The 18,944-nt window shown below is 41.3% G+C and overlaps 1 protein-coding gene across 1 annotated transcript in view; it reads left to right on the top strand.

Moving 5' to 3' along the window:
• Positions 1 to 18,944, top strand: part of ttn.2 (titin, tandem duplicate 2) — a 162,249-nt gene that overhangs the window by 92,855 nt on the left and 50,450 nt on the right. The window contains exons 147-182 of the mRNA XM_030787650.1: positions 28 to 330; positions 415 to 957; positions 1,703 to 2,005; positions 2,113 to 2,412; positions 2,516 to 2,812; positions 2,909 to 3,193; positions 3,313 to 3,606; positions 3,695 to 3,994; positions 4,093 to 4,401; positions 4,494 to 4,684; positions 4,821 to 5,250; positions 5,418 to 5,726; positions 5,821 to 6,002; positions 6,244 to 6,373; positions 6,503 to 6,802; positions 6,921 to 7,238; positions 7,325 to 7,621; positions 7,728 to 8,027; positions 8,108 to 8,422; positions 8,846 to 8,994; positions 9,883 to 10,033; positions 10,122 to 10,403; positions 10,508 to 10,810; positions 10,906 to 11,208; positions 11,301 to 11,582; positions 11,733 to 12,032; positions 12,126 to 12,428; positions 12,529 to 12,837; positions 12,959 to 13,240; positions 13,470 to 13,769; positions 13,856 to 14,149; positions 14,244 to 17,201; positions 17,316 to 17,651; positions 17,735 to 18,019; positions 18,191 to 18,490; positions 18,585 to 18,887. Coding sequence (XP_030643510.1) covers positions 28 to 330; positions 415 to 957; positions 1,703 to 2,005; positions 2,113 to 2,412; positions 2,516 to 2,812; positions 2,909 to 3,193; positions 3,313 to 3,606; positions 3,695 to 3,994; positions 4,093 to 4,401; positions 4,494 to 4,684; positions 4,821 to 5,250; positions 5,418 to 5,726; positions 5,821 to 6,002; positions 6,244 to 6,373; positions 6,503 to 6,802; positions 6,921 to 7,238; positions 7,325 to 7,621; positions 7,728 to 8,027; positions 8,108 to 8,422; positions 8,846 to 8,994; positions 9,883 to 10,033; positions 10,122 to 10,403; positions 10,508 to 10,810; positions 10,906 to 11,208; positions 11,301 to 11,582; positions 11,733 to 12,032; positions 12,126 to 12,428; positions 12,529 to 12,837; positions 12,959 to 13,240; positions 13,470 to 13,769; positions 13,856 to 14,149; positions 14,244 to 17,201; positions 17,316 to 17,651; positions 17,735 to 18,019; positions 18,191 to 18,490; positions 18,585 to 18,887 — 13,146 coding nt within the window. The remainder of the gene's footprint in view (positions 1 to 27; positions 331 to 414; positions 958 to 1,702; positions 2,006 to 2,112; positions 2,413 to 2,515; positions 2,813 to 2,908; positions 3,194 to 3,312; positions 3,607 to 3,694; positions 3,995 to 4,092; positions 4,402 to 4,493; positions 4,685 to 4,820; positions 5,251 to 5,417; positions 5,727 to 5,820; positions 6,003 to 6,243; positions 6,374 to 6,502; positions 6,803 to 6,920; positions 7,239 to 7,324; positions 7,622 to 7,727; positions 8,028 to 8,107; positions 8,423 to 8,845; positions 8,995 to 9,882; positions 10,034 to 10,121; positions 10,404 to 10,507; positions 10,811 to 10,905; positions 11,209 to 11,300; positions 11,583 to 11,732; positions 12,033 to 12,125; positions 12,429 to 12,528; positions 12,838 to 12,958; positions 13,241 to 13,469; positions 13,770 to 13,855; positions 14,150 to 14,243; positions 17,202 to 17,315; positions 17,652 to 17,734; positions 18,020 to 18,190; positions 18,491 to 18,584; positions 18,888 to 18,944) is intronic.

The raw sequence follows: 18,944 nt of genomic DNA, 5'->3' as shown, positions 1-18,944 counted from the left end.
GTCATATCATCTAAACTTTAATTGCAGAGCGTCCTGATCCACCTGTTGACGTTGAAACCCACAACCCTACTTCTCATTCTGTAACCCTTACTTGGAAGCCACCTATGTATGATGGTGGAAGCAAAATTTTGGGCTACATACTAGAGATGATGATGAAAGGTGAAGACAAGTTTGTAAGGTGTAATGACTTCCTTGTGCCAGTGCTGTCCTATACAGTGAAGAATCTGAAACAAGGAAAGGAATATCAATTCAGAGTACGTGCAGAGAATGCAGCAGGTGTTAGTGATCCATCACGCAGCACACCAATGGTGAAGGCCATGGACGCAGTTGGTACGTACGAAACATTGTCTCAAGAATGTTATATTTGTGTAATTAACTTCTGAACAGTTATGTATGGTTCAATTTTTTCCTCAGATCGACCAAAGGTCTTCCTTAGCAGCAGTCTACAATCAGGTCTGAGTGTCAAGAGAGGCTGTGAGATCAGGTTGGACGCCTATATTTCTGGATTCCCATACCCAACCGTGACATGGATGAGGAATAATTCTACCATATGGCCAGAACCTATGAGGAAGAGACCTGAAAAGCCTATTAGGAGGAAGAAGGAAAAAGAAAAGGAGAGAGAGGCAGAAAAGGAGAAGGCAGAGGAACCCAAAAAGGCTGCAGAGAAAGAGGACAAGGACAAGGACAAAGACAAGGAGAAGGACAAGGAAAAGGAGGAGAAGGAGAAAGAGAAAGAGAAGGAGAAGGAGAAGGAAAAAGAAGTCAAAGAAGAACCTGAAGAGCCTGAAGAAGCATGGCATCCAACCCTAAATGAGCGCCTTACAATCGACTCCTCGAGGAAAGGCGAATCCTCAGTTCTCGTAAAAGATACTATCAGAGGAGATTATGGTGTGTTTACCATCAAGGTGGAGAATGATCATGGAGTTGCATCTGCCTCCTGTGAAGTTAACATTCTTGGTCAGTATCTAAGTATTAGTTTTGATTTCTATTAAAGGGTCATTTTTTTCCCTCCATATCCACTGATTTTCTGAACTCCAAGCAGCTCTATCATTCCTTCTGACCATCTGATTTGATCTTGAGTCTTCTTCAGTTTGCATTAGAAATCTTAGTAGCGGATTAAAACAGTTCTGAAGTATTGATAAAAACTATTCATTTTGAGTAAGTAGTTGCAGAGTTCAACTATTTTAACCGCCAAAACAGTGCTTGGTGAGAGTAAACCATGTTTAGGCTAGGAAGCTGCACAGGTGTGAAGACTGCAGTAGTGCCATAGTGTTGCACTGCAATCTGCAGGTATAAGGACAAAATTAAAAATATTCCCGTGGTGACAATGGGAATAAGGGTCCCCATGGGAATGGTAAGAAAATATACATTAACACTGCAGTAACAGTAATGAATGAAAAGTCTTAATATGAAGTGTACAAAGTACAAAAAGCACCGAGTTACAAGTTTTTGTAGCAACAAAATAACAACAAAAAATATGGAACAGATTGCACCCACTAGTTAATGGTGAAAGGTGATCGAAAGCTAATAGGATGAAAGATAGCCAACCCAAGAAAGGTATTTTGATATTTTTTCAGCAGTCACTCATCTTTGTGATGAAGCCCGTACTTTTTTTTTTTTTTTAATTCTCAGCTGTCAAAGATATGCATTTCTTATACTTAAAGCCCTATAATTTTAACTTTAAATGTGTTGGATTTTCCAGATACACCTGGTCCCCCAGTTAACTTTAAATTTGAAGAAGTCAGAAAGAACTCTGTCATCTGTAAATGGGATCCCCCTCTGGATGATGGTGGCAGTGAAATCCTGAACTATACCTTGGAGAAAAAAGACAACTCCAAGGCTGAAATTGGATGGATTACTGTAACTTCCACCCTGAGAGGATGCAAGTATCCAGTGACAAAATTAATTGAAGGAAAGGAGTACATTTTCCGTGTCACAGCTGAAAACAAGTTTGGTCCTGGAACTCCGTGTATTTCTAAACCTGTCATCGCCAAGGATCCATTTGGTAAAATATGCTAAAACTTTTAGTTATCATCACTTTAGATGACTTAAAAACTAATCTTCGAAAATGGACATATTATCTAATATTTTCATTCAAAATATCTGTTTTAGATCCACCAGATGCACCAGATAAGCCTGAAATCACGGACGTGACTGCCAACAGCATGCTTGTCACATGGAATGAACCCAAAGATAATGGCAGCCCCATTTTGGGATACTGGGTTGAAAGACGAGAAATCAACAGCACACACTGGGCAAGAGTCAATCGTAGCATGATTGAGGAACAGGAAGTGAATGTACAGGGTCTTTTAGAGGGCTTGACATACATTTTCAGGGTTTGTGCTGAAAATTCAGGAGGACCAGGAAAGTTCAGTGTCCCATCAGACCCAAAGACAGCGCAGGCTCCAATATGTAAGTTCATGACATGTTGGTTCATTAATTATTTTTTTTCATTTGTTGATCAGTGCTGATGTCTTCGTTTATTTATTTATAACTTTCTATTATAACTTTGTAGTGCCACCTGGTCCACCAATTCCAAGGGTTGTTGACACAACAGACCATTCAATTGAAGTGGAATGGGATCCACCTGTGGACAATGGAGGTGGAGACATCTTTGGTTACCATGTTGACAAGGTAGTGGCAGGCACAAAGGACTGGTCCCGTTCTACAGAAAGACCTTGGAAAAACCGCAAATTCACTGTTTATGGCGTCAGAGAGGGAGCTAAGTACATTGTTCGTGTTGTGGCAGTCAATGCTGCTGGTGAGGGCGCTCCTGGTTTGACGGATGCAGTAATCGTTAGAAATCCACAAGGTATGCACATAGAATGAACCATTTTCCTATATACGAGTCACATACACAAAAACTGCGTGATATGTCAACGCATATATTCTTCATTGTTTTCAACAGAGGTTCCAGTTATTGAACTTGATATCAGTGTGAAGAATGGTGTTGTAATACGTGCTGGAGAAACACTGAGGATTCCTGCGCACGTAACTGGTAAACCTCCACCATCCATTAAATGGACAAAGGATGATGCCACACCTGATAAGGATCGTGTTGAAATTGAGAATGTTGGACAGGACAGTACCCTAATCATCAAAAATACAAAGCGAGGTGATCATGGCAAATACCAGATAACTGGAGCAAATCCAAGTGGAATTAAGTCTGCATGGACTAGGGTGGAGGTTATGGGTAAGCACTTTCCTGCTACCTACTCTTGAAACCTTAGCCACATTTGTCTTCACTTTGTGTATGTGAAGATTAAGTTTCTCTTTCTTGGAGTCACTCTCACTTCATAATTCTCTCCTCAGATGTTCCTGGGCCAGTGCTTGATCTGAAGCCCGTTGTTGTCACAAGAAAGTTGATGATGCTGAACTGGTCTGATCCTGACGATGATGGTGGAAGTGACATAACTGGTTTCATCATTGAACGGAAAGATGGAAAGATGCACACTTTCAGACAGCCCATTGAGACGGCCTCATCTAAATGTGAAATTGTTGGAATTATTGAGGGACAAGCATACACATTCCGTGTTGTGGCCAAGAATAAGTATGGTTGCGGGCCTCCAGTCGACCTTGGCCCCATTCTTGCTGTGGATCCTCAAGGTAACATTAGCCATAATATCCTCTGAGAGGCTTACACTACATATATCCAAGGGCAGTAATTAATCATTTTATTTTAAATCCATGCTAGGTCCCCCTACCTCCCCAGAGAAGTTCCACTATAGCGAGAGGACTAAATCATCCATCACTCTGACTTGGAGGCCACCTCGCAATGATGGAGGCAGTCCAATTCTTGGCTACATAATTGAGAAGAAGCGCCAAGATGAAACAGCTTTTCAACCAGTTAACAAAGAGCTGTGTACAGCCCAAACCATGACAGTGGAGAACCTTTCAGAGCTGCATATGTATGAGTTCCGTGCCAAGGCTGTTAACAGCATTGGAGAAAGCGAGCCATCCATACCGTTGAATGTTGTTATTCAAGACGACGAAGGTTTGCCAAGTTTTAGATATATATTATAAGTTGTTTGGTCACAGTATTTGATAATATCATAAAGTTTTTTCTTTTTCCTTTCTTGCATCTCTCTACAGTTCCCCCAACTGTGGCATTGCTAAAGCACTTCAAGGGTGATGCCATCACCGTGAAGACAGGAGAGCCCGTTGAGATTCCTGCTGAGGTGACAGGTCTTCCACTGCCAAAGACTGAATGGCTGAAAGATGAAGTTGTCATTCCAAAGTCAACCGAGACTCTTATCATGGAGACAAAAGAACTTCACAGGACAATGTGTCATACAAAGCTCAGCATTCCTGCTGCTGTTCGGCAGGACAGAGGCACCTACACTGTGAGTGCCTCAAATCGCCTTGGATCAGCTGGTCATACCATTACACTGGAAGTGTTGGGTAAGTGGCTATTAAGCTTCATTTCGTATATTTCTGTTAATGAATTCTGTGATATCATACAAAAGCATTTACATTTATCTCCATATGTTTAGATCGGCCAACACCACCGAGAAATGTTGTCGTTTCAAACATCAAAGCTGAGTCTTGCCACCTCACTTGGGATGCTCCAGTAGATAATGGAGGAAGTGAGCTCACAAACTATATTATCGAGAAAAAGGACCTCAGTGTTGAGAATGGAGACTGGGTCCAGGTTACAAACACCATTATTGAACGGCGATATGGGGTAAGCTTGAGGAAAAATACATTTCTCAAGGACAAAAACCAGTGCACCTGTATTAAATAAAATCAGTAATCCTTGAAAATCATTAAAATGTTTTAAATGGTTTAGATCTGAAAGAAAGCTCAAATATCATTTGCAGGTTTGGAATCTGGAAACTGATGGCAATTACCAGTTTAGAGTGCGAGCTGAGAACAAGTATGGAATAAGCGAACCCTGTGAAACAGAGGAGGTTCAGATCAAGGATCCATTCCGTCTCCCTGGCCCGCCAGAGAAGGTTACTATTGCTGAGCACTCCAAGGCTCACATGCTGCTGACATGGGAACCCCCCATGGATTCTGGTGGATCAATGATCACAGGCTATTGGTTGGAGAAACGAGAAAAAGGCTCATCTTACTGGGCCCGCGTGAATAAGACTCTTGTGTCAAAGCGTGGTATGAAAGGCTGGGAATTCCAGGTGAACCGCCTTATTGAGGGAGCTGAATATGAATTCCGTGTGATGGCATGCAACGCTGCAGGAGTTGGCCCTCCAAGTGCCGCATCTGAGTCAGCATTTGCTGTTGATCCCCTCAGTAAGTGGATACTAAATTTAGTGTTCAAGCTCTTGTCTCACATTGTCTCTCTGTATGTATTTATGTATTTATATTTAAATATGGAAATAATAGCTTAAATATTTTATTAATCCTGTTTGACCGAAAAGAGCTGTTCATTCAGTGTACTCTATGCCTTTGCACCACAGCTCCACCAGGTATGCCAGCTGCTCCTGAAATTGCAGATAAAACCAAGCGAAGTGTTACACTTGCATGGACCCCACCAGCTAAAGATGGTGGACGACCTATCAAAGGTTACATTATTGAGATTCAGGATGAGGGCACATCTGATTGGGCAAGGATCAATGATGCAGAGTCCCTGCATCCTACCACTGAGTTCACAATCCCCAATCTTCAGGAGCTGAAGAGATACAAGTTCAGAATAATTGCCGTCAACGATATTGGCGAGTCTGAACCTAGTCCCCAAACAACTGAAGTCCTGCTGGAGGATATTCAAGGTACATTTTCTTTAATTATAAAAATCGGATTCAGTCTAAGGCGTAAAATATCTAAGGCATAAAATGATCACATGACTTTCTTTCAACTTAACAGTGGAACCAAAGATCTTCGTAGATATTAATGTTCATGACCTGCTAAGCATCCGAGCTGGATCTCCAATTAAAATCCCAGCTACCATTAGAGGACGTCCTGTACCAAAAGTTACCTGGGAGTTTGAAGGCAAAGCCAAGACAGAAAAGAAGGATCGCCTTCATACATTGCCAGTGGATTCACAGGTATTGTTCTCTTTTTGAAAGGCAACATTTAGATTTTTGTCACATATTCAACCCTATCACTGCACTGCTAATAGCAGTTTATGAATTGATCATAGATGCTGTGTTGCTTACATTCCATTATCTATTCACTCAAATAAAACATAAGAATATAAAACATAACAGAGAATATTTACTCAGAGGGATTTAATGGGAATCATTAGCTATATTTATCAGTGTTTTTTTTTTTTTTTTGTGCGATCAGGTTGAGTCTACAGACACTACTTCAGTCGTCACAATACCTGTGAGTCTGAGGAGCCATTCTGGAAGATACACCATCACAGCAAAAAATAAATCTGGACAAAAATTGGTCAATGTCAGAGTCAATGTGCTTGGTGAGTGCACACAAAAAGTCTACGAGAAATACATGTGTTGTCTAAGTGAGAAAAAAGTCTATGGAATATAATACATTCCACTAAATGTGCAACACTCATATATTTGATGTTATTGCAAAATGTTCTCAGATGTTCCTGGACCTCCTAAAGAACTGAGAGTCACAGACATCACCAGGGCCACATGCAGACTTATTTGGAAACTTCCAGATAATGATGGTGGTGAAAGAATCAAGAGTTACTTCATTGAAAAGAAGACCGTCACTGGAAAAGCATGGACCAAGGTCAACCCAGCCTGCGCCAGTCAGGCCTTTGTTGTGCCTGACCTTCTTGAAGGACAGGATTATTTGTTCCGTGTTTGTGCTGAGAATCGTCTTGGTATGGGACCATTCACTGAGACTACAGAGCCTATTAGGGCAAGGGATCCTATCTGTAAGTTAAAAATCTTACACATCTCATATGGTTTTATGTAATAAAATATAAAATGTGACAAAGACCTGAAAACAATTGAGAATGAGTGTTTTTTTTTACATCCTGTCTCTATTTCAAGTTCCCCCTGATCCTCCAATCAATGTCAAGGTCAATCTTGTTACCAAGAACACGGTGACCCTGACATGGAAGCCTCCAAAGAATAATGGTGGTGCGCCAATAAAACATTACATTATTGAGCGGCTGAGTTGGGACACCAGTGGTCCTGAGAAAGAGACCTGGAAACAGTGCAATAAGCGAGATGTGGAAGAAACCACCTTCATAGTTGAAGATCTCAAAGAGGGTGGCGAGTATGAATTCCGTGTTAAGGCTGTAAATGATGCTGGCACAAGCAGACCCTCTGCTACCGCTGGACCTATTGTTATCAAAGACCAGACATGTAAGGAACTTGCATTAATTTTACCTTATTTCAATGTCATATCATATGTGCTAATTTATAACATTAAAAAATGAATATCTTTTCAGGTGCTCCAATCATTGAGCTAAAAGAAGCCATGGAAGGTGCAGAAGGATCTGATATTAGTATTGTTGCTAAGATTCAGGGCTGTCCATTCCCATCCTTGGTCTGGCAAAAGGCTCCACTAGACAAACCTGATGACAAGGCAGCTGTTCATTATGATCAGCATGTTAATAAGCTCGTCTCTGATGATAAATGCACCTTACTGATTCAGCAGTCCAAACGAGATGACAGTGCAGTTTACACAATCACAGCCACTAACAGCCTGGGCAAAGCCTCCAAAGACATCAAACTTACTATCTTAGGTAAAGTCTGAAGACATATTTTTTCACTTTCCCGTTGCCTAATTTTGTCAATTACAAAGACCAAAATTATATGACACTTTCATTTTCTTTTTATTTCTTTTTTCAGGACGGCCTGGGCCTCCTGTTGGACCAATCAAGTTTGAGGAGGTCTTTGCTGAGAGGATTGGCCTCTCCTGGAAACCACCCACAGATGATGGTGGCTCAAAGATCACAAACTACGTTGTGGAGAAGAGAGAGGACAACCGCAAAACATGGGTTCATGTTTCTAGTGATCCCAAAGAATGTTTGTACACAGTGCAAAGACTAACAGAGGGTCATGAATATGAATTCCGCGTGATGGCTCAAAACAAGTATGGAGTTGGACCCCCACTCTACAGTGAACCTGAGAAAGCAAGAAACCTCTTCAGTATGTATTCATTGTTTCTATTTTAACAAAAGCAATATTTTTTTCCAACACACCAAACTGATTAAATATTTTTTCAACAGCTGTACCTGGCCAATGTGACAAGCCAACTGTTACAGATGTAACACTTGAATCTATGACCGTCAACTGGGAAGAGCCAGAATATGATGGTGGATCACCAGTTACTGGCTATTGGCTGGAACGCAAGGAAACAACAGCAAAACGCTGGACAAAAGTGAACCGTGACCCAATCAGAATCATGCCGCTAGGTGTCTCCCACATTGTGACAGGACTTTTGGAAGGAGCTGTTTACCAGTTCCGTGTTATTGCAATGAATGCTGCGGGATGTGGTCTTCCAAGTGTACCATCAGATCCTGTCATTTCTAGGGATCCCATTGGTATGTTCCACAGTGATTTTTTTCCCATATGAATTTAATTAATCTGTGTTGTCAGATTTATCTTCTTTAATATTTGAACATATTTGGAAGGCAGCAGTTCTGTAAATTAGGGCTCCAAACCAGGAAACAGAGGGTTGCTGGTTTGAAGTCAAGGCAGGGCATAAAAGATGTTGATTTAGTATTGTGAGGCCATATGTTGTTATGTCCCTTTCTTCTGACTACTGCTGTTGTGTCCTTGAGTGAGGCCCTATAACCCTATAATCCCAACTTGTTCGAGAAATGCTACAACATTTTTCCTTCTCCTTAGCCCACCATGCCATCCTTTAGAAACAGCAATTCTGCTCAGTGGCCCCTTTCTCATTAAATAAAGGTTAATATAAAAAATTTATTATTTTTTGTTGTAACAACCTCTGCTCCCAACAGCACCCCCAGGACCTCCAACTCCAAAAGTAATTGACTGCACCAAGTCAACTGTTGAACTTGACTGGATTCCACCACTGATTGATGGTGGATCTAAGATAACTGGATACTTTGTTGAATTCAAAGAGGAGGGGCAGGAGGAATGGGAAAAGGTATAGTACTGCTAATTGCAAAAATGTTTATATGTTGCTCAATTCAGTCTACAGCTTCGTTTTTTATTAGAAGCACACGTGTCTTGTTTTGTTCTTTTCTTATTTTGTCACTATAATGTTACAAATTGGTCAGCATACTATTAGAAACAGTTATTTGTGGTTGTTTGTTTTGTTATGTTATAGGGAGTGGGGGGAGGGGGTGTCAAACAAGACTCACATTGGTTTTTGCAGAGTGGAGCTTTCATAGTCCTGAAATACTGTTACTTTAGTGCCATATCAATAGGATGACAGTTCTGCACTTGCAAGAACTGCAGTTCCATTTCAAGCATTCATAGTATTCATTATGAAATTAATTATAAGTATTATTATCATTGTGCTAACTCCATATGTAACTCTTTGAAGCCTTTTTAACTTTGGTTGTCCTTTAAACCCATAATTTACTCATATTTAAACTGTTAATATTAACTTCATCAACAAGGTTAAAATGACCTTGTTACAATAATTGGCACTGAGATGCTAGGGGAATCAACATCAACTAAAATCAGCCATGGTGTCCAACCTCTTTAGTCAGGTTAAGGTGCATGCATTTGCTGGCACCATTAGCAAGGTAGCAGGGCAGCAGAGAAAGGCTCTGAATCACTGTTTATTATAAGGAGACAAGAATTAGTGGACAGATGCAGACATAAATACAATGGTGAAATAAAACAATCTCTTGTTTCTGGCTATAGTTCATTGTAGTGTTCCAGAACGTATGAAATTCCTTTTTTTTCCGTGGCTTTCTGCAAATTTGCTTCCATTTTTCATTTTCATCATTAATGCGCTTTCATAAGCCCTGATCCCTTTTGAATTTTGACTGTAATGTGTAATGAATTGGTGTTGTTTTTTCAGGCTAAAGATAAGGAAATCAGAGGCACCAAGTTTGTTGTTTCTGGACTGAAAGAGCTTGGGCTGTACCGATTTAGAGTAAGAGCAGTGAATGCTGCAGGTGTTGGTGAACCTGGTGAAGTGGCAGAAGTAATCGAAGTGAAGGACAGGACAAGTAAGACGATATAAATACATTTTAAATTACAGAGAATTGTCTTTTTTCAGATGACTATATTTCTAAATCAACTGATTTAATTTTACAGTTCCCCCTGAGGTGGATCTGGACGCAACAGTGAAGGAGAAGATCGTCGTTCATGCCGGAGGGGTTATACGCATCCTGGCCTATGTGTCAGGCAAACCTGCCCCTGAGATCACTTGGAATCGTGATGACGGTGATTTACCAAAGGAAGCTGTTGTTGAGACTACTTCTATAAGCTCAGCCCTGGTTATCAAGAGATGCAGGAGACACCACCAAGGAATTTACACCCTGACTGCCAAGAATGAGGGAGGGGAGAGGAAAAAGGCAATCATTGTGGAGGTACTAGGTAAGTATGCCTATTGTTGTCATTCTGTGTGAATGAATTGTTACTATAGATCATCCACTGAGATCAGAATGAATTTTAAAGCATGTTTTATATTTACCTCCTAGATGTCCCAGGCCCTGTAGGTCAGCCATTCACTGGAGAGAACCTCACCAATGACTCGTGCAAGTTAACATGGTACTCACCTGAAGACGATGGTGGCTCAGCTATCACTAATTACATTATTGAGAAGAGAGAGTCAGACCGCAGAGGGTGGACTGCAGTTTCATACACTGTCACCAGACATAATGCAGTGGTCCAGGGTCTAATTGATGGAAAGGGTTACTTCTTCAGGATTGCTGCTGAGAATATCATTGGAATGGGTCCATTCATTGAAACAACATCTGAAATACTCATCAAGGATCCAATTTGTGAGTCATTTCAGTTCATTTGATCAATAATGTTTTTACACTTATTATTGTCGGAGTTGTATTATAATTAACATTTTTTTTTATATATTTTACAGCCGTTCCTGAACGTCCTGAGGACCTTGAAGTAACAGCCATCAACAAAGACTCAATTAGTGTTGCCTGGAGACCACCAAAGTATGATGGTGGCTCTGAAGTGACAGGTTACGTCCTTGAGGCCCGTCTGATTGGACATGACCATTTCACCCGTATCTCCGAGGACAAGCTGATGGATCGTAAATTCACTTATGCGGGTCTTAAAGAGGGTGCCACATATGAATTCCGTGTCAGTGCTGTGAATCAAATTGGTCAGGGGAAGCCGTCCTTCAGCACCAAACCGATAACGTGCAAGCAAGAACTTGGTAAGTCAAAGAACACTAAACTCACACAAAAATACACAATACAAAAGTTATGGACCAGCTGTTCACAGAAATGCATTTGATTACCCCTATAGAACCTCCCACTCTTGATCTTGACTTCCGTGACAAGCTTTTGGTCCGTGTTGGTGAGACCTGCACTCTCCAGGGTCGTTACTCAGGGAAACCAGAGCCATCCATCAAATGGTTCAAAGAGGAAGAGGAGCTGCAAGCAAATGAAGAACTTGCACTTACTAAGACAAAGAAAACACTGTGCTTGACTATAGCCAAGGCTAAACGCGAACACAGTGGAAAATACACTGTGGTTGTGGAGAACTCCATAGGCTCACGCAAGGGAATCTGCACCGTCACTGTTGTCGGTAAGTTACTTACGCCTATGCTTTAAAATATGCTGCAGTTAGACCCGTTTTTTCTGTTCCTGAATCTTTTTTTTTGTTTTCTTTTTCATTAACCACAAACTTGAAGTCCATTTTTATGGAGAACTGATCCTCTATATACATTTTTCCCAGACCGCCCACAGCCTCCAGAGGGCCCAGTTGTCTTTGATGAAATCTTCAGAAATTATATGGTAATATCTTGGAAACCTCCACTGGATGACGGTGGATGTGCAGTTTCCAACTACATAATCGAGAAGAGAGACACAAACAGGGACCTATGGATGCCAGTCACAGAGTCTTGCACCAGAACAACGTGCAGAGTTCCAAAACTGATTGAGGGCAGGGAGTACATCATAAGAATATGTGCTCAGAACATTCATGGCATTAGTGATCCACTGCTATCTGCTGAGACAAAAGCAAAAGATGTCTTCAGTAAGTATTGGTTTCTTATGTAGTAGATTTTTTACGTAATATCATTTTAGTTCATTGTTTTATTAATGTTTTTTTTTTTTCATCCTCATACAGAAGTCCCAGAGGCACCTCAACAACCAGTGGTCAAGGAGATGTACAAAGACACTGCCCTTATATCTTGGAACCAGCCTGCTGATGGTGGAAAGCCAATTACAAACTATATTGTTGAGAAAAGAGAAACCATGTCAAACAGGTGGACCCGTGCTGGAAAAGATCGCATCTTCCCCAACACAGAATACTGGGTTCCCGACCTTCTTAAGGGATGTGAATATGAATTCCGTGTCATGGCAGAAAATGTGATTGGTGTTGGTGACCCCAGTCCTCCATCAAAACCAGTCTTTGCCAAAGATCCAATTGGTAATAAAATGCTTAACATAGGCTTCAATGTGTGAGTAAACAGTTTTTCAGGCAGCACATGAAAACTGATTATTTCATTTTTGTTCTCTCCAACAAACAGTAAAACCAAGCCCCCCAGTGAACCTTGTGGCAATAGACAAGACAAAGGAGTCTGTCACTTTGTCCTGGCAACCACCACTGGACTGTGGAAGGGGCAAAATCTTTGGATATCTACTTGAATTCCAGAAAGCTGGAGATGAGGAATGGGTTCAAGTTAATCAGACTCCTGATTCCTGTCAGGAAACAAAGTTCAAAGTTATTAATCTTGAAGATGGTGCACTTTACAGGTTTAGAGTTAAGGCTGTCAATGCTGCTGGAGAGTCCGAGCCTGCATATGTCCCAGAGCCTGTGAGAGCCCAAGATAGACTTGGTAAAGTTTATTTTTAAAAGGGGTTGTCTCTTAAAATTATGTAGAGTATTCATATTTTACATATATAGACTATTTCATGTACAATCTGTAATGTTAATATTATTTTTTTTCCTTCTGAAAGAGCCCCCAGAGCTACTCCTGGATGCTGGTATGGCTCGTGAAGTTAAAGCTATGGCAGGAACTCATATCAGCCTTATTGCTGGAATCAAGGGAATACCTTTCCCCAAGGTTACATGGAAGAAAAATGATGCAGACGTGCCTCCCAGAGCAGAAATTGAAGTCACTGGTACAGGAACTAAATTGGAGATGCGATATTGCACACGTGCTGATTGTGGGGACTACACACTCACTGTTGAAAATCCTGCTGGTTCAAAGACAGCTACTTGCACAGTGCTTGTCCTAGGTAAAGTTTTCCCTATTGTCTCAACACTTCATGAATTACAGACTTGCTTGCTGTCCCTTCAGTGCCTGTTTTTTTTTTTTTTTTTTGTAATTTATTTTCTTTGACACTTTCACAACAGTTGAATGAAAGGTTATATGCAAATTGTGCATGTACACTTAAATGTACCAGGTTCTAGCACTCTGTTATATGTTATATGATATGTTGTTATCTTATTGTTATTCCCATTTAGATAAACCTGGACCTGTGCAGCACCTTAGAGTGTCTGACGTTCGAAGTGATTCAGCCAATCTTTCCTGGAAAGACCCAGAGGATAATGGAGGTGCTCGAATCACTAACTTTGTGGTGGAAAAGAAAGATGTTGCTGCAACACAGTGGGTCCCTGTATGTTCATCATCTAAAAAGCGTAGTATGATGGCCAAACACCTAATGGAGGGCACCCAGTACTTGTTCCGCGTTGCTGCTGAGAATCAGTTTGGCAGAAGTGAATATGTTGAAACACCCAAGCCGATCAAAGCAATGAATCCTTTGTGTAAGTAGGCGATAAACAAAGAGAGTAGTAAATGCTAAATGGAAGTAAGAAAAAAAAATCTAATTATTTCACTTGATTTATTTCAGTCCCACCTGGTCCACCAAAGGACTTGCATCATGTGGATGTTGACAAAACGGAGGTCTGGTTGCAGTGGAACTGGCCAGATCGCACAGGGGGAAGTGACATAACTGGCTTTTTGGTTGAGTATCAAGAGGAAGGTGAAAGAGACTGGATAACATACAAAACAGTCAGCATTCCTGAGTGTCATGTAACGGGACTTGAGGAGGGAAAGACTTACAGATTCCGTGTTAAGTCTGAGAATGCTATCGGTCTTAGTCGACCAGACACCACAGTACCAGTCCTTTGTCAGGAGAAACTTGGTGAGTCTTTTTTGTTTTTGCTATGACATAAGAATGAATGAATAATGAGTAGCCCAGCATATATTTGCTAACATTTGTTTTCTCCTTCTCACAGTCCCACCGATCGTTGAAGTTGATGTGAAGTTAATTGAGGGTATCATTGTGAAGGCTGGAAGTACAATCAGATTGCCTGCAATCATGAGAGGCATCCCAGTTCCTACTGCAAAATGGGTTCTTGATGGAACAGAACTGAAAAGTGAAGGCAATGTCAAAATTGACACTGACAACTTTTCCACCGTTCTAAGTATTGCCGACTGCAAAAGGAGTGACACAGGAATTTATATTCTAACTGTGTCAAATACTGCAGGTAGTAAGACTGTGGCTCTGAACATTACAGTCCTCGATGTTCCAGCTGCACCAATAGGCCCAGTTAATATCTTGGAAGTTACCCCAGATTCAATGGTGATCGACTGGCGTCCACCTAAAGATGATGGTGGAAGCCCTGTCACAAATTACATTGTTGAGAAGAGAGAGTCAAATAAAGAGACATGGGGTGGAGTTAGTTCAGGCAGCACTTCCACAAAACTTAAGATTTCTCGTTTGCAGCCAGGAGTAGAGTATATTGTGAGAATTCGTGCGGAAAATAAGATGGGCATTGGTGCCCCTCTTGAGAGTGCACCAACAGTTGCTAAACATATGTTTGAGCCCCCTGCACATCCTGGAAAACCAACAACATCCGACATTGCCGAGGATGCACTCACTGTCGGATGGACTATGCCATTGTTTGATGGTGGAAGTCCAATTACTGGATACATTATAGAGCGTAGACATAAAGGTGGTAAATGGATTCGAGTGAATAAGACACCTTGCAAGGAACTCAGATACAGAGTGCTTGGACTTTTTGAGGGAAATGATTATGAGTTCAGGGTTTTTGCTGAAAACACAGCTGGCTTCAGTGGGCCCTCTCCAATATCAGACCCTGCTAAACCTTGTCGACCAGTTACAGTTCCTGGACCACCTGTCAATCCTAAAGTGAAGGACTATAGCTGTACCTATGCAGATTTAGTATGGATCAAACCTACAAGAGATGGTGGTAGCCCTGTCTTAGGATACATTATTGAATTTCAGAAATCGGGCAGTACTGAATGGGAAAGAGTCAATAAGGATGATCTGATTAAGCAGTGTGCTTACAGAGTAAAGGGTCTGACAGAGGGTACAGAATATCGGTTCCGTGTTAGAGCATCCAATATGATTGGAGATGGAGAACCAAGAGAAATCCCAGAATCAGTTACTGCTCAGGACATCCTTATTCCACCAGAGATTGAAATGGATGCCACATGCCGTGATCGTGTGACTGTTCGTGTGGGGCATAACATCAACATAATAGCATATGTGAAAGCAAGACCTGATCCAGAACTTACCTGGACAAAAGGTGACACCGTTTTGGAAAGAGACAAGCGTACCACAATAATTACCAATTTACCTGTCGCTAATTTGCGCATCAAGGAAGCAACAAGGGCAGATCATGGAAAATATGCCCTCAAAGCAGTCAATGACAGTGGAGAAGCCCAAGCTACAATCACAGTGAATGTATTAGACAGACCTGGACACTGCCAGAATCTGAGGCTGACATATGTTACCAAATCCTCTTGCATGGTCTCCTGGGACGCACCTGAAGATAATGGAGGCACTGAAATAACAAACTATATTGTTGAGTGCCGTGAACCCAGCATAAGGACGTGGTCAATGATATCCTCTGATTGCACAAATAGAATGATCAAAGCAAAACTCATGGAAAATCATGAGTATTTGTTCCGTGTGTCTGCAGAGAACAAGTGTGGCCCTGGACCAGCAACAGAAACCAAAACACCAATCCTTGCAATTGATCCCCTCCAGAAGCCTGGAGAGCCAGAGAACTTCCATGTAGCTGATGTTGGCAAGAATTATGTTTTCTTGAGGTGGAGAAGACCAGACTATGATGGTGGTAGCCCCAGTATTGGTTACATATTGGAGAGAAAAGCAAAGGATGCTGAGGAATGGGAAAGTGTACATGAGGGAGTACTTAAAGATACATTCTTCATGGTAGAAAAATGTGTAGAAAACCATATTTATCAGTTTAGAGTTCAAACAACAAGTGAAGGGGGAGAGAGTGACTGGGTGAAGACAAGTGAAATTCATGTCAAAGAAGAAATACAAAAACCAGTCCTTGACCTCAAGTTTACTGGAACTATTGTGGTTAAAGCTGGTGAATCAGTCAGAATGGAAGCTGGGCTCAGAGGCAAGCCACAACCAGAGGTTAAATGGGTTAAGGACAAAGCTACAGGTGATAACCCAAGAATAAGTGTTGAAACTGGAGAAGATTACTCCAAGTTCCTTCTGACAAAATCCAAGCGTTCTGATTCTGGAAAATATGTGATCACAGCCACTAATACTGCAGGAACATTTACTGCTTATGCAAATGTAAGTGTTTTGGATATACCAGGTCCTGTCAGAGATCTGAAAGTTTCAGGTATCTCTGTAGACAGATGCAGAGTTGTATGGGATCCACCAGAAGATGATGGTGGTTGTGAGGTTCAGAGCTATATTCTAGAGAAATGTGAGACTAGAAGAATGGTTTGGTCCACTTATTCTGCCTCTGTGGTTACCAACTACTGTAATGTAACTCGACTTGTTGAAGGAAATGAGTACATATTTAGAGTTAGAGCAGAAAACAAAATGGGAACAGGTCCCGCAACAGAGAGCAAGCCCATTACTGCCAGGACACAGTTTAACAGGCCTGGACCTCCAGACCCACCAGAGGTCACCAAAATTGGCAAAGAAGAGATGACTGTTGTATGGGCCCCTCCTGAGAACGATGGTGGGAAATCCATTACTGGTTACATCCTAGAGAGAAAGGAAAAAAGAGCCGTCCGATGGGTCCCGGTAACAAAGAGTGCAATTTCAGAGAGGCGCATGAAGGTAACCAATTTGATCCCGAACCATGAATACCAATTCCGTGTGAAGGCTGAGAATGAGGTTGGATTAGGAGAGCCTAGCAAACCCTCAAGACCCATTGCTGCTAAAGATCCAATTGGTACGTACTGGTATTGCTATCTGATAGTACATTTTTTTGTAACTTTCCTATGTCTGTTTTGAAATATTCTTTTGGTGAATATTTATGATCTAAAATTGTATTTTGTAATTTCAGAGCCCCCTGGTCCCCCTGGCAGTCTAAAAGTGGTTGACAGCACAAAAACATCAGTTACGCTTGGCTGGGTGAAACCTGTGTATGATGGTGGTGCTCCAATCATTGGATATCTAGTGGAGATGCGGGATAAGATTGAAAAAGAAGGTGAAACTGAGAGGGATCCAGAGGAAGGCTGGAAAAAATGCAACACAGCTGGCCAGCTTGTTCTTACAGAATTCACTATTATAAACTTGGATGAGAAAAAGGAATATGAGTTCCGTGTATCTGCACAAAACCAGGTTGGCATGGGTCGCCCTGCAAGACTTAAAGATGCTGTTTCCCCTAAGGAGATCCATGGTAAAGTTTTATTTAAGATAGCTGAATCTTCTAAATATATCTGTCTAGATTATCCCTGCCTTCATTGTTTCTTCTTTCTACAGAGGCACCTGAAATTGATTTGGATGCAAGCCTGCGGAAAGGACTCTCTGTTAGAGCAGGATGTCCCATCAGACTTTTTGCTACAATCAGAGGAAGACCTGCTCCCAAAGTCACTTGGAAACGAATGGGAGTTGATAATGTTGTAAGGAGGGGCCACGTAGATCAAGTTGATACTATGTCCTTCCTTGTGATACCAGAGAGCACGCGCGAGGATTCTGGCAAATACTCATTAACACTCTCAAATGCCACAGGGGAGAAAGCTGTGTTTGTGCGTGTGAGAGTATTAGGTAAGCTATGTCCAAGCACATCAGGCTGTGTATTTAAAAATGTATATATGTATGTTATATGTGTATGAGCTGAAAGCCTTTAAGTATTTCTTTACTCAAAAAACAACTTACTTCAGTGTACAACACATTTGCACTGTTATACATTAACAAAAAAAAAAATTCAATAACCAGATACTCCTGGACCTGTTGGAGGACTGGAGGCAACTGATGTCACAAAAACATCTTGCCAGCTGGCTTGGTCTCCTCCTGAAAATGATGGTGGCAGTCCTATAATCAATTATATTGTTGAGAAGCGTGAAGTTGACAGGAAGACCTGGGCAAACTGCATCAATGATTTGAAGAAGACAAGCTTCAAAATCACAAATCTGACTCCAGGAATTGAATACTACTTCAGAGTCATGGCAGTTAACAAATATGGTATTGGAGTTCCAAAAGATTCTCCAAAGTCCTACTTGGCCGTTGATCCAATGAGTAAGTGAATCAGTTTTCTACAACACAATGCTAATTTGTAAATCAGCTGAATACATTTTTCAGGTCTTTCAAATCTGTTCATTTCTATTTTCAGGTGAGCCTGATCCTCCTAAAAAGATGGATGTTTTGGAGATAACCAAGAACAGTGCAACTCTTGGATGGGTGAAACCATTGAGAGATGGAGGAGCTAAAATTAATGGCTACATAGTTGATTACCAAGAGGATGGTCAACCTGAAGACAAATGGACACCATATTCAGTTGTCAAAGATTTGAGCATTGTGGTTGTTGGGTTGAAAGAAAACACAAAGTACAGATTCAGGGTTGCTGCAAGAAACTCAGTGGGATGCAGTTTGCCAAGAGAAGCTGAGGGTATCTTTGAGGTCAAAGAGCAACTGAGTATGTATCTGCTACGAAAATATGTCAGTCTTACTATAGACCAAGTTTTGTTCGGTT

The sequence above is a fragment of the Chanos chanos genome, chromosome 10 (assembly GCF_902362185.1).
Source record: "Chanos chanos chromosome 10, fChaCha1.1, whole genome shotgun sequence".
NCBI classification, from domain to species: Eukaryota; Metazoa; Chordata; class Actinopteri; order Gonorynchiformes; family Chanidae; genus Chanos; species Chanos chanos.
The sequence above is the reverse complement of the archived record's forward strand: the minus strand, read 5'-3'. Positions and strand labels throughout refer to the sequence as shown.